Genomic DNA, 15,490 nt, shown 5'->3' on the forward strand with positions numbered 1-15,490 from the left:
TCTTGTTAAATGTATAATTGTATTGCCTCTACTTAATTACATTTGATACAAGGATACAAGGATACAAGGAAGTTTATGGTCACATGCATATAGTTACTGGAAGTAAGAAATGCAGTGAAATTATGTCTGGTGTCAGCCTATTTGTGCAAAGTGTGGGGGGGTAAAAAGTGCAGTAGAAGAGGGGTTATGTGCTTCACTTACAAAATATATCTGTTTCCAGGGCAAGATGGTCAATGCTAGCCTGACGAGCCAGACCCACATTAAAATGTAGGGTCTGGGCACTCACCGTTCGCAGTGCTCAGTCCGAGGGGCGGGATAATCAGTTGTCTTTCAAATTCCCTCTGCACGCAATAGGACAGCGGACAAAGGACATCTTATTTTTTTTCAAGTAGCAGGGAATTCAAGCCAAACCGTTGCAACTCTGCCATCAATCATTATGTTAAGCCCACACGATTTCATTGGCCTGATTGAGTTTCAATTTCTGGATCTCACAAGCCAACGGAGATTTGCTAGACTAGCCCTGGCAGCAAATATAATTTGCTGCCGCTAGGGGTGCTTCTAGCTTTCTAGGCTAGGCCAATGCTTTCTAGACTAGGTCAATGCTTTCATACCTAAATACATGAATGGTCTGACTAACAAAGACAGTCAATTCCAAAATAAAGGGTGTAGCTGCTCCCAAACTTATTCTTCTGGTCAGACTAAAACGTACGCTTTAACTGATATTTGTCAATGTTCGTCAATTCGACACAACTTCAAGCACATTCAATTACCGTCAAACACCGTGAAAAACTGAAATTAAGTATATAATTATATTCTCACATATAAGTATACTGTACATCAGCATGTTCTTAGGCTACGTTTATACATGGCCGGCTATTTGAATAAATGGACATTTCACCCTCTCCGTTTTCAAAAATAACATTGTGCACACCTGTCAGTTTTCAGAGAAGTTTCCCCGTGTATAAATGCCGTCAAGAGCATGCCAAACCTGTCGGTGACAGTGTAAGGAGAAGATCAATCCCACGTTAGCCAATCAGAATCCCGAAAAATAGCAACAACAGCAACAAATCTCGTTTGCTATTTCTCGTTGCACAAACGTAAAAATGAGTACCACCTTAATAGCATCGATGATCAGTAGCCAAACAAATTGTAAACATAAGGCGCTCACATGACATTAAGGATTTTCTGGCGCGTAATGTGACGTTTGAGAACCTAAAACCCCGTTTCTCTCAGTTGACACGACATCAGAACGTCATCATCACTGCGCCTTCCCTTCGTGTAAACGGGGCCTTAACATCTATAGATATTCAATAGCATCTTGCTCAGGTGTTAAACTACCATTAATGACCTTAAGAAACATTTGTACTGTTATACATTACAATACAAACATGAATTGCACATCACAAACCAACAGAGGTGGACAGAGTACACAGCTTCATTACTTCAGTAAAAGTACAGATACCCTTTGCTAAATTATACTCAAATACAAGTAAAAGTACAACAGTCAGATGTCTACATAGGTAAAAGTACTGAAGTACTTGTTTTTAAAAGTACCTGAGTATCAAGAGTACAAGAGTAGCCTACATTTTCTAAATATTGCATTACTACTGCCACAGTGCTACATTTATGTACAGAAACGTCCTACATGGAGTTATGAAAAATGTTAATGTTAATACCTTGGAGAATGTAAAAGTAAAATCAAGTAATCTTTTTACCATGTTGCCAGGGATGGGCAGTATTTCTAATACATCTATTTAAAATACATATTTCAAATACATGTACAAAATACTATTTTGTAATTGAAACACTTGAAGCAAAAAACTTGTCATTAACAAGTTAAATTATTTTCATTAACAAGTTAAATTAAATCATTAACTTGTTCAGAAAATTCCCGGGATGGACCTGCTGCGTCTTCATCCATTGTTTCGTCCATGGTTTCGTCTCTTATCTAAATCTGACCATGGAGTTGACTTTGGCGGAAAGCTAAAGGTGATTGCTGATAGGCTGTCCCAATCAGTGGTGCCTGCACAATCCAATCACGTTTGAGAGGGAAACAACAAATTGAGGGTTTCCGAGATTTTTCTTGTTTCCTTTTTTTTAGAAGAAGTAACGGGTACTCACGGTTATGGATAGAAATGTAGTGGAGTAAAGAGTACAATATTTGCCTCTCAAATGTACTTGAGTAAAGTCATGAGCAGTGTTGTATAAAGTCCTAGCAAGCAATACTTGAGTAAAAGTACAAGTATCGTACTAGAAAAAGACTTTGGTAGAAGTGAAAGTTACCTTTTAGAATATTACTTAAGTAAAAGTCTTAAAGTATCTGATATATACTGTACTTAAGTATCAAAAGTAATTTTCTGCTATTTAAATGTACTTAAGTATTTGAAGTAAAAGTAAAAAGTAAAAAGCAAGCGGTTTTATTTTTAACTTTTATTTATTAATATAAACTTTTATTTTGTCTTTCTTTTTTTTTTTTTTTTGGGGGGCTTTTTATGCCTTTGATTTGACAGGACAGTGGAGAATGACAGGAAGTGAGTGGGAGAGAGAGAGTCGGGGTGGGATCCGGAAAGGACCACGGGGTGGGAATCGAACCCGGGTCGCCGGCGCACAGTGCAGGTGCCCCAGCCAGCCGCGCCACAGCTGGGGCCTATTTTGGCTTTCTTATAGTAAAGCATAAAGCATATTCAGGGTTCCCATATCTTCTATCAAAGAAAAAAACAGAAACAGAAATTTCACTTTTGTATGAACTTCAGGTAAAAATGAAAAATAAATAACTTATTTCTTTAAGAAAAAAATGACTTGCTGGTAGGGAGAACATTTTGGTCATGTGGTATGAGCATTTCTAGGGCTTACTCCCCAGGTCACCATCTCACTCTCTCACACACACACCTATGTCCAGCTACTAAAATGCCAGTCATTAGTTAAAACTGAAAAGGTGTTCATCTTCAAAAGAAGCTGGTTTTCAAAGTTGCCAGAATTCAGTGCCCGGGAGTTTCAGGCCCAAGACTGGCCCACGTTTTCCATAGTGGTGGAAATTGGATAAATGAAGCAACATTTCAGCTCTTACTATCCTGTAGTGTTTATCATTACCATGGTTCAACAAATGTGTAAAGGTTATATAATAATTCACTTCAACTGAGAACCTAACAAAAAAGATTCCACTATTCCACAAGTTAACAAAAACAGAAAGAAAGAAAGAATGCCTTTGAAATGTAGCCTATCCCACGCTTCCACAAAGAGGCATATTGAACTAATGTTTAGGCTACATGTTTTTTGCATGGGTAGGCTATATTGTTGTTTGGTGATTTAGCCTACTCTTTTACTACACCCTCTTCTGAGCAAACAAGGCATATAGGTTTATCATGTAGGGTAATTGCTCTTTCTTACATTAAATAACTTTAAATTATCCTCTCCCTGTAGTCATGGCCTCCTCATCACTAATTTCGGGCTCATCATTTTCAGTGGTCGACTGGTTGATCTGCTGCTCAGTCTCTCCTGGCCTCTTTCTACCATCCATCCTTCCTGACGTTTGTGTCTACTGTAGGGCCGGCTTGGCTATCCGTACCTGAGAAAACTTTTTGGAAAAGACGGGCTATATGGACCCAACCAACTCTTTTTGGGAGGGGAGAACTCCCTCACGTAGGCCACAACCCATGCAGAGGCATTGCATTTGTGTCATGCACAGAATGCGGAACGTGTCCTACTTAAAAAAGATAGACTAACGTGACAAATGTCAATATTTTTTTCCTCGACCGGCCCAAAAGTGAAGCGGCCCACCGGGAATTCTCCCGATTACCCACCCCAGGCCTGATTCAGTCTTGCTCTTCTTGGACTGAAGACAAGTCGCGATGCTAAATAGGCTTTCACAGGCTGCTGAGGCAAGGTAGCGGAGTGAGAAACATTTCTTGCAAATACGGCCACGGGTGTATGACGTTCTCTTCACCACTGCCCTGTTTACCGAGTTCACCACTATCAGTGGTCCTCCAAATAGGTGCCCGTGCTTCCATGGCGGTTTCAGTGCGTCCTCCTCCTTTAGCAACAAACAAGCGCTGAAATAGAGCGTGCAGCGTGCGGAGCGTGCGTAATGCAATCTAGGAGCAGTGATTCGCAGAACCTCCCTTATTGCAGTCGCACACATTTCTTCTAATTTTATGTTTTAGTAACGAGTAACGAAGATGCTTAGTGGAAATATAACGGAGTAAAAGTATACATTTTATCTAGGAAATGTAGTGGAGTAAAAGTAAAAGTTGACATAAATTTAAATAGCGAAGTAAAGTACAGATACGTTAAATTTCTGCTTAAGTACAGTAACAAAGTATTTGTACTCCGTTACATTACAACACTGGTCATGAGTACTCCCCAAAAATGATACTCGAGTAAAGTACAGATCCCTCAAAATTAGTCAAGTACTGTACTCAAGTAAATGTACTCCGTTACTGTCCGGCTCTGCAAACCAACATACCGTGTGCGCCTTCCGACCAGAGTTGCTGTAACACTTAACTGTATTCCTTTCTTTAGCACACCCAACTCTGTGTACAGTGTAGCACCAAAAGACTGTATGCACATTGTGCACTGCTAGTTAGGCTGATCACACACAATTTACAATTAAATGCAACTCAACAGTTCGACCTGTAGGTGTCAGTATTACTACGACATTTTTAAATCAATCTCATATAGAAATATAGCTGCAAGAAGCAAAGACTCGCTCTCAAGCTCATTCGCTTGCTGCCCCCTTCGAGCTTAGGCTGAAGCATAGGCTACTACAATTGTTGCCGCGACTCAAGGCATTCCAGCCTACAAATTTAATAAAACGTAGGCCTAAATCATGCATAATTAAACAATAACTCAATGTAGGCTACTTGGCTACGCAAAAAGGTTTCCATTACAGCACAGCCCCTGTTCAATGAACGCTGCCTTGTCTCGCAATAAACAGCGGTGTAAATCCTGGCATTTTTCCAACTGCATGAAACGTAATAGTGAACCATCAAAAAAAAAAACAGATTTCAGTGCCCATCAGTCCCAACATTTAGCAATATAATCAAAAAGTCCAAACCCACATGCCCCCCCCCCCCCACACACACAGATAAACCCTTTCCGCCACACACCCCATTAGCCCCCATTACCCCCCCCCCCCACACACACACCCCTCCATACACATACCTACTGTAGCTTCATTTTTATATGTGAAAGCCTTGCTGAGAATGAGTTTTCCTAACATTTTCCTAACTCTTGCACCCCCTTAGTGGTCACAGGTCAACATATTTTTTGTACATCCTCAGGATTTGGTCCTGAGTAAGTTCACTTCCTGTTTGGCGGCAATTTCAATTGGTTGGTTGGTGGTTCATGAAAATCGGTTCTATGGACTGCCATAGACTCCCATTGCAGAAGAAAGTTGCATAATAATAGGAAAAGGTACAATCACTAATGGTGCCTCGCAGCTTCGCTGCTTGGCCCCCAATCCCAAACTTTTTTTCCTGTGTACCACCACCTATATCCTGACTCGGCTCGCGTACCCCCACCATCTGACACATCACCATCCGACACATAAAAACGTAACACATTCTATTGACACATTCCAGGCATCATGTTTAATTAGCCGCCCTACATGACAAATAACAAAATCAAAATGTGCAACTGGTCTATGAGCACTCTTACTTTTAAAAGTTCAACTCAACCCAGATGGATGGTCCAGCCAAACAAGGGGGTGTCTAAACCCTTTGTTTATTGCCTCCCTGGTTACAGTCATGAGTATGAATTTAGACATACTGTATATATTTCTGATGTTATCATTTGCTCTGAAACCCTGAATCAAAGTGTGAACAAAACAACGATCTGAACAATTTGTTGTAGGCCTACTGTTTATCTCCCTCTGTGTTGGAAATGCACACACCATCTGCTGTTTGCCATTCCCCCGTCCTTGTGGGAATGTAGCCAGAGCAGGGTCCAGAATATAATGCAGCAGCAAACAAGAAAACATTTGGAAAAATTCAATGTGCCAAAATACAGATCTGAGAGCACTGACACAGCTGTTCTCTCATCTCCTGTGTGTCTCCCTCTCTGATGAACTTCCTGTCCTCTTAAGGATCCTCCACTAATTGCAACAAGCTCCTCCCCCTGACAGGTGTTATAATTAATCATCAACCTGAAGGCCAATAGACCTCTGAAGTTCTCAGAAGCTACCATCTTTGCCCATATAAGGAGATCTGGTGTCTTGTGAATTTTCCTATGGGAAAATAACATGGGGATTTTGAATTATCACACCTGTTCACTCTCAGAGGAACGGAGAAATCTGAAATGCAGTCCCTTAGCACTACACACTTTTGTCCTCTGCCTTTGAGTGGGTATTGTGATCTACGGTGATTCGGTGATTTTTGCTACCCCAGAGCTAACTTGCAATGTAGTTAGCTTCAGTTAACACCCGGATCTCCTTATATGGGCAAAGATGGCAGCTTTGGTTCCTTTTGTAGGCAAACTTCAGATGTCTTATACCAGCCCAACCATCTAGCTATTCTGAACGAGCTTGAGGACGGACAAAAAATGTAAAGCCAAAATCTATTATTACATGGTTTAGATTAGATTAGATTCAACTGTCATATTGTGCAGAGTACAAGTACAAAGACAACGAAATGCAGTTTGCGTCTGCAAAAAAAGCAGTGCAAAAAAAGCAGAAAAGTGCAATGTGATAAAAAAAAAATATATATATATATTAGTGTATTAGCAGTAACCATATACTATTTTGATCCTGTGAGGGAAATTTGGTCTCTGCATTTATCCCAATCTGTGATTTAGTGAAACACACTCGGCACACAGTGAGGTGAACCACACACTAATCCCGGTGCAGTGAGCTGCCTGCATCAAAAGCGGCGCTCGGGGAGCAGTCGGGTTCGAATCGGCAACCCTCCGGTTACAAGTGCCTCCGGTTACAAGTCCGAAGCGCTAACCAGTAGGCCACGGCTGCCCCTATATTAGAGCAAAATAAATATGGCTATGTAGTTTGAACAATGTATGAACAACATGTACAGATATATTCAGTGTAGTAGCAGTACAATTATAAGAGTTCATACTAAATTTAAGATAAATTATTACTCCATTAAATCACTATAGTGTGATGTGGGGGTTCCATAAACCCACATTCTTACACTTTTCATTTTACAATTCTGTTGTCTAATTTCTCATTTCCTTTTTCCCTCAGACCAACCAAACATTGATGTACCTGAGGAAATTGTTAGTGATGACAGCCTTGATTTGACATGTTATGCTCCAGACAACTGTCCTGATATGAGCCCTGAAATACACTGGATGTACACAGATTATCTACCAGATCCACTCTTCACTGCAGACTACTTGGAAGACAGTAACACAGCTGTGATATCCAGCACTTTAACTTTTACCCCCAGACCAATGCACAATGGCCAACTGCTTGGCTGTCGAGTTCACTATCCAAACACCACCTTTGTGTATGAACATCTCATTTCATTGGATGTAAAGTGTAAGTTGTGTAAAATGGCTTCCGCTTCATTTAACATCAAGTCAAGTCAAGTCAAGTCAAGTTTCTTTTTATATAGCACATTTCATACACAGGGGTAATTCAGTATGTTCCAGTCTGGTGCGCCCTGATGAGCACAAACTCTATGAGAGGGTGCTCGGTGGTAGTGGGGGAGGGGCATGAGAGTTGTAAACATTCAACATTTTGGCCCCTCAATCTGTCAGACTTGCTAACTGCAGCTTTAAGTAGTGGTCTACTGTCAAGTGCTTTTAACCGATGGCCACTTTGAATTGTCCCGCTACTGCTGCAGCCTGCACGCACTGCTCTTCTCAAGATTGGATCAGAGCCGTAGTCTACTACATTACCTGACTGGGCCAATGGTTGTAGATCAGTGAGTGTAGTGCAGTGAGGTTCAGTCCCTGCTTTGCAAAGTGTTGGAAGGTGAAGGGCAAGCTGCTGACACATTCTGAAAATGTATACAAGTGCCAAAACAGTCAGTTTCCTATCGAAAACGGCAGCAATCACTTTTTTTTTTTTACTGTTCACTCAACGGAGCTGGGGGGAGGGGCAAGCAGGATCGCCGGGCTTTGACCAGTGGTGGCCGTGGCCACCCTTGGCCACCACGTAGCTCCGCCCCTGTTTTCAATGTCTTCCGAAAGTTGGCTCCAGAGCTGTATCGCACGTTTAGTTCTAATAGTTTACTAACAAGTATTTCTCCTGAGACCATACCTGTCAACACTCCCGTTTTTCCCGGGTTTCTCCCGTATTTCAAGGTCATCTCCCAACACCCTCCCGTTTTGTTATTTCTCCCGGAAAACTCCCGTAGTTTGCATGGCCATTAAACTTAATTTTAAAATCATTGATGCATTCAGGTTGCCAGATTGTGTATGATATACACCCTACACATACACGATCACTTAGTTTCAATTTCAACCGTTTTGTCATAGGCTATTTTTTTTTTTTTGTCAAACCTGGCAACCCAAAACCCAAATAAGGAAGCGGGTGCTAACTGCGCAGCCTGAGTCTCGTCGTAAGCAAGCGGGCTAGATGAATGGCCTACTCCAGAACTAGCTGCTGTGAAATTTTTGGGAATTTAATTGATTAACACGTCACATAAACTGTTATTGAGTGTTGTTGATACACTGAACTTGTTCCCTCGGAACCAAATCTGACAGCAAGGAGTTTTGGAAGTAGGCTGCAGGCAGGCAGCTGGTGGATACAAAACTGGCATGCGTAAGGTAATGGTAATGGTAAAAGCAACGACCGAAATGCAGTGTTGAAACACGTGTATGAAACGTATTAAATATGCAAACACAGATCCGGTATAAACACTGACCCCCCCCCGTAAAAAAATCTCCCGTTTTTGGAAAGCTAAGTGTTGACAGGTATGCCTGAGACTCGAGAGAGCTGGACGGTGTTTACTGATGAGGCATGTCTGATTTATTTATTTAGTGATTTTTAAACAAGGAGTAGTGCTTTAAAGTAAATTCTGTGACTTACTAGAAGCCTAGTGCCTTGACTTATGTATTGGAGTAATGTGGACAGTTCTTTTAGTTTTCTAAAAGCTGCTGCATTTTGTATCACCTGCCCTTCATCGCCAACAAACCTCAAAACTAAGTACTAAGTACTTAGTAGCTTTATTTGTGTAACTTTTAATAATAAATGTGTATGATTATGGTGTGACAGCAAATGGTTAATTAGCCAGGCTAACACCCATCAGTTTCTATTTCAAAGAGGCGTAACCAGAGGTTACGCTGTACACTAGAACAAATGCAATAAGATCTAAGATTTGTCTGTTTGACAGTCAATAAACTGTTTAAGCGTTATACAATTACAGGAGACATAGAGCCATTGTACTGAAATAATCATACTAAAATGGTTTGAAATACTTTATAAATGCAATTGTAAAAGGCAAGGCAAGGCAATCCAGCAACAATTAAGCATTTTATTTATAATCAGTCATTAAAACAGCTCAACTGCTGTAGTTTTGAAAGGCTGCATTAATCCCTGACTTGACCTGCCAACCAATGGTCACTTGATGTGGAATGACGTTAATGGTAATGATAGTATTTCATTTTGTAATAGACTTTCAAATAGTAAAATCTGTTATGTCATGTTATACGTCATGCTCAATGTATAGAGACTATGAGTGTGAATCATTTTCATTGTCAATTGACAGATGCTCCCCAAACTGTGTGGGTAAATGTGTCCCAAGAGGTCATGGAAGGAAGTTCAGTGGTGCTTCACTGTGAAGTAGACAGTAACCCAGTGTCCCGCATCTCTTGGCACTTTGGTGATGAAGAGCTTCTGTCCGATACAGCTTCAAATGTCTCACTCTACCTAGAGGACGTGAATCCTACCCAGGAGGGTATCTACACCTGTGTTGGTGACAATGGCTATGGTGTTATGAACACCTCCATGTACCTGGCTGTCAAGTGTGAGTTTACACAATGCCTAAACGTCCTGGGGGTTCCCTGAGTATGAACAAGCTTGTTGTTAGGGGTAATTAATGATTCAGGTGCTTGACTTGCCTTGATAATGCTTAGGCATCATGCTGCAGAAAACTACTTTTTTATGTTGACAAAGTCAACAAAGTCGATTTGACTGTTTCTTTCCCTGCCTGTAATGGCCATATAAAGGAAATGGTCATAGAGCATTGACAAGTTAAAAAAGCATGTCTTCATGACTCTCATTTACTAAATCTCATTGCAAAATGTACTGAAACATTCTGTCATGGCATGACATGGAGGCAATCATGCATCTACTGTAAATATGTTTTCTTTCTTTTATCATCTACCTCTCTCTGTCTCCCTCTCATCTCATGCAATTTCATGTTCCTCATGCTTTTGCAGATCCACCCCGTGATCCTTGGGTGAACAGTTCTCTGACAGTGCTGGAGGGTTCATCCATATACCTCCACTGCAACACACAAGGCAGCCCAGTGCCTACTCTTACTTGGCTAAAGGATGGGGAGCTGGTGGGCACCATTATAGCTGATGAGCTTTCTGTCTTGGAACTGGTGGAGCTGACACCTCAAGAAAGTGGCCAGTATCGTTGCTTGGCTGAGAATGAGCATGGGCGTTCATCCAGCTCACTTAACATCACAGTGGAGTGTATGTAATTAGTCTTACCAATATATCATTAACTAAATGTAATTTCTGTAATATGGAATTAATATGTGTGTGTGTGTGTTTTGTGTGTGTGTGTGTGTGGGGGGCACATTTACTGCAATTTCCTGCCTAACCAACGTTTATACATTGATTTTGCCAAACTTCTTCAGTTATGAAGTTACACAGGGGTGGGCTATACATGGGAAGGTTTTTATTTTCTTCTTTATGATTAAAGCTTATGATTTAGCTTTATGGTTCAGTCCCTCTGGGATTTTAAAAATCAACAAAACTAATATGTTTTATTTATTTGTAAATTAAGAAATGCTTTGGCTGGGATAATTCACAAAGCAGTATGCGTTTTCAAAACTCATACATACATACAGTGCATACATTGAAAACAAAACAAAACTGTCTAAAATGATATAAAAGGGCATGATTGACAATTGGAAAGAGCTATCGAAAATATTAGTTGAATGACTGAAATTCTTGTGATGCCAGTGATGTTAAGAAAGGGTAACTGAAAAGAGAGAGGAGGGGATGTAGAGGTGATGCAGCTAATACATGGAAATGACTATAGGATCCATTAAAGTAAACATTAGAGCATAAACATGGAATGTGCATGGAGTATAAAAAACAGCATATTTGAAAAGAGAAAGCCTTAAGAAATAAAGAAAGTTAAAGGTTTTTGCTCTGCTTATTGGCACTACATATACCCTGCCGTGATGAAACAAGTAAGTTAGTGTAGAGGCTGCAAGTAGGAAACCATGCAGAGGGGAAGAACTATGTGAGGGTTAATGGTTATATGGTTAAAAATAAGTGTCTGTAGGGAACATCTAACATTACCAGCCTATAAGGGGAAATCGCGCTGATTTGAAGTTAATAATAGCATAATAATAATAGCTACCAGTGAGCTGCCACCCACAGCATAGCCTATAGGCATTGGTGCAGTGCTTCACTTTTTGCCACTCGCTATGCTTTCATGTGCCACTGCTAGCTGGACTTCCAGACTTCCAATGGACTTCCAGAAGGCCTCGGAAATTGAATTGGGAAGTTTTGTTCTTTCTTGAGAGCAGAGGCTGCCTTCTAGCAACCTTCCCATGAACGTTGTGTCTGTTCCAGTTTTGTCTGATTGTACAGTAGATGCATGTAGATTTATTCCGGATGCTGCCATCAAGGTCTTTAAGTCTCTAGAGGTGACGTGGGTTGGCTTTTACCCAATTTATTGTCCTCCTGGTGCATCTTGGACATACTTTTGATGGGCATCCATGTTGCTGTGATGTTGAATGCCATCCTTTTGCAAATAATTTGTCTGACAGTGGTTAAATGGAGCTGGAATCTTTTAGAGAGGGTATTGTAGCTTTCCCCAGACTGATGGGCTGTCACTACTCCCTCCCTACCACCATCTCCTTTCTTCTTGGCATTGTTGATCCCTTTGGGTATGCCTTGGCACTACAGTGGTTTGGTGGATTTCCTCTCTTTTTTTAATCATGGCTGCTCAAACCCTTTCCAAATGAAGTCTGTTTGATTAGTATGCTTAATTGATTATGTCAGCACCCAAATATGTTTTACATTAATCAACTAGAATTGCATCTCCGAGGGGGCTTGATCAGGTGCAGTTTGCCAAAAAGGATTGTAATAGTACCTCATTTTTGAAAATCAGGCACATGGATCAAAAGTTATCTGCATTAATGCAACATCCAATAAGACAAAATGCATAAATAAAGTGGTTTCTATGCTGGTTGCTAGGGTAATCATGTTGGTTGCTATGGTGGTTGCTAGGGTCACATTATAGTGGTGGTTGCTAGGTTGTTGCTAGGGTAATTAAGATGGTTGCTTGGGCGTTGCTAGGGTACATATGGTGGTTGCTATGTTAAATAATGTAGCTGTTATGCTGGTTGCTACGGTTAAAGCCAAGCCATGTGTATACAGGTTCGCACAGTCACATCTTTCGTGTATACAGGTCATGTGCATGGTCTACTGTGGATCTACAAATATTTGTTTGACATGAATTGGCTTTTACATGACCTGTTTAAACATAAATTCACCTTTTGATTGGATTGAGCTAGCTTCTATCGGCACAGCCACACCAACCTCTTCCCAGTTTATCTGATGAATATTTACAATTAATCATGAAATTTGTTTCCAATTAAACAAAAACAAGCTAGACGGAGCGGCATCAGTCTCTCCAGTGTCCCTGTAACCTAGCAACATAGTACACAACAAAAGGGTTATGGGATTTGGCAGACGCCTGTCCAAAGTGACATACAAATACAAAACAATATAATATTTTAATTTAACAGGGAACAGATTAAAATGTTGGTCAGACTATAATAAGGAGAATAGCACTAATAAACAACAATGTCAATTCAATCCATAGCCTAATGAAATAAAAACAATATTATACAAACCATAACGCATAAGAAGCGCTCAATGAACTAAGTGCATAAATAGTACTATATATATATATATATATATATATATATATTTATATTTTCTTATTGCTTAATCAAAGAAGTCGGAAAATGAATGTATTGTCTCGCGCACGCACAGAATAATAATAATAATAACTTCAATTTATATAGCGCCTTTCAAGATACCCAAGGTCGCTTTACAAGAGTGGGAGTAGGGGGGCAGGGGCAGGGTAGGGGTTTAGGGAGGGTAGGCAAGAGAGAAGAGGTGTGTTTTGAGGTGCTTTTGGAACTGTGTCAGAGAAGTGGCGGAACGGATAGGAGGGGGTAGGGTGTTCCAAAGGGTAGGGGCAATTGCACAGAAAGCCCTGCCACCAAAGGTCTTGAGTCTGGTGCGGGGAGTGGAGAGTAAGTCCTTGCTGGTGGAGCGCAGGGACCGTGACTGGGTGTACGGGTGGAGGAGGTCAGTGATGTACTTGGGTGCCAGTGAGTGAAGTGATTTGTAGGTGAGGAGGAGGATTTTGTAGCTGATGCGTTGTTTGATTGGCAGCCAGTGGAGCTTCTTAAGGGCTTGGTTAACACCCTGGCAGCTGAGTTCTGGACATACTGCAATCTGTCTAGGGCTTTGTTGGGCAGCCCAGACAGGACACCATTGCAGTAGTCCAGACGGGAGGTGACAAATGCATGAATGAGAGTTTCGGTGACTGAGTCGGTGAGCTGAGTCAGAAACCGAGTCCATGGTTGCGGATGATCTGACCGAGGGGGAGCAAGTAGATGGTAAAGAGGAGGGGGCTAAGGACAGATCCCTGGGGGACGCCATGGTTAACTGTTGCAGTGGTGGAGTAGGAGCCTTGCAGAGTGATGTATTGTTTACGGTTGGAGAGGTAAGACTGGAACCAAGAGAGAGCAGTGTCGGTAAGGCCGATGAGCTCAGAGAGACAGGAGAGGAGGATGGAGTGGGAAATGGTATCGAAGGCAGCAGAGAGGTCGAGGAGGATGAGGATGGAAACAAGGCCGTTGTCTACAGCAATCAGGAGGTCGTTTGTTATTTTGATGAGGGCGGTTTCGGTGCTATGATGGGGTCTGAAGCCCGATTGGAGAGGTTCAAAGAGCTCATGGTGGGACATGGGATGTTGTAGCTGGGCAGCCACTGCTCTTTCCAAGATCTTGCTCAGGAACGAAAGGTTGGAGATCGGACGGTAGTTGTTGGGGTCATCTGGGTCCAGGCCTGTCTTTTTGAGTGTTGGGGTCACGGCCGCCAACTTAAAGCTGGAGGGTACCACACCAGAGCCAAGTGAGGCGTTGGTGATGTCAACCACCGGGGGGCAAATGGTGGGGAGACAGGACTTCACAAGGGTCGTGGGTAGTGGATCCAGACTGCAGGATGAAGTCCCGGCTTTGGTCAAGAGGTCGAGGACTTGATCAGCATCCAACAGGGAGAAGGTGGAGAGGCGGCGCTGTGGTGGGCAGGCAGAAGGATGGTACATGTCCTGCCGAGGTAGTGTGGCCGGCGGGGAGGGTGTGGATGCCTGGAGCTGCCGGTGGATGATGGCCACTTTCTGGAGGAAAAAGTCCAGGAACCTGGAGCAGAGGTCAGCGGCATCAGAGGGTTGCGGAGCGTCGGGAGGGTCAAGAAGGCGGTGGATGGTGGAGAAAAGCATTTTCGGATTTTGTTGGCTGTTTATAAGTGTGGAGTAATGGAGTGTTTTTGCCTGGGTGAGAGCCTCTTTGTAGCACTTGATGTGGTCTCTGTAGGCTTCGAGGTGGACAGTGAGGCCGGATCTTTTGTGAAGCCTCTCAAGCCGGCGCCCCATGGACTTAAGCCTCCGCAGCTCTGGGGTAAACCAGGGAGCGGGGCGGGTGTAGGAGACCAGTTTGGTGGTGAGTGGAGCAACAGAGTCGAGGCTGAGGGCGAGGGCGCTGTTATAGTGTTCCACCAAGCCGTCGGCAGTGCGGTTAGAGGGGTGGATAGCGAGGTTGGCAGCTAGGGTGTTAGCCAGCGTAGGTATACACACACGCTTTGAGTTCCTGTATGTGATAGACCTTTTTGTAGGCTGCTTAGGGAGGGACACTGGGACAGAGAACAGGATGGCTTGGTGGTCGGAGACAGCCGGGTCCGTGCAACAGAGATGGGAGGGGCTTAGGCCAACACAGCACACCAGGTCCAGGGTGTGCCCCTTGGCATGTGTAGGGCCCTGTACATGTTGTTTAATGTCAAAGCAGTCCAACAGTGAGAGGAAATCCACAGCGAAGGAACAGCTGCTGGAGTCTACATGGATGTTAAAGTCACCCAGTATAGAGAGTAGCTGGGGACATGGGGCAGACCGAGGCCAGAAGGTCCGAGAACTCATGTAGAAAGCATGAGGAGGCTTTCGGGGGGCGGTAGACAAGAACCACCTGGAGCTGTGTGGCACCAGACAGCGTGAAGTGGAGGCACTCAAATGATGATGTTGTGACTGGGATTTCTTTTAACAGGATGTCAGAGC

At 42.6% G+C, this 15,490-nt stretch overlaps 1 protein-coding gene across 5 annotated transcripts in view; it reads left to right on the top strand.

Annotated features, from left to right (window-relative positions):
* The window catches only part of mag (myelin associated glycoprotein), a 100,964-nt gene that overhangs the window by 53,488 nt on the left and 31,986 nt on the right, over nucleotides 1–15,490 (top strand). For all 5 annotated transcript variants that reach the window (XM_048260245.1, XM_048260247.1, XM_048260248.1 and 2 more), the window contains exons 4-6: nucleotides 7,193–7,489; nucleotides 9,666–9,923; nucleotides 10,339–10,599. In XM_048260245.1, coding sequence (XP_048116202.1) covers nucleotides 7,193–7,489; nucleotides 9,666–9,923; nucleotides 10,339–10,599 — 816 coding nt within the window. The remainder of the gene's footprint in view (nucleotides 1–7,192; nucleotides 7,490–9,665; nucleotides 9,924–10,338; nucleotides 10,600–15,490) is intronic.

Source organism: Alosa alosa, chromosome 13 (genome assembly GCF_017589495.1).
Source record: "Alosa alosa isolate M-15738 ecotype Scorff River chromosome 13, AALO_Geno_1.1, whole genome shotgun sequence".
Lineage (NCBI taxonomy): Eukaryota > Metazoa > Chordata > Actinopteri > Clupeiformes > Clupeidae > Alosa > Alosa alosa.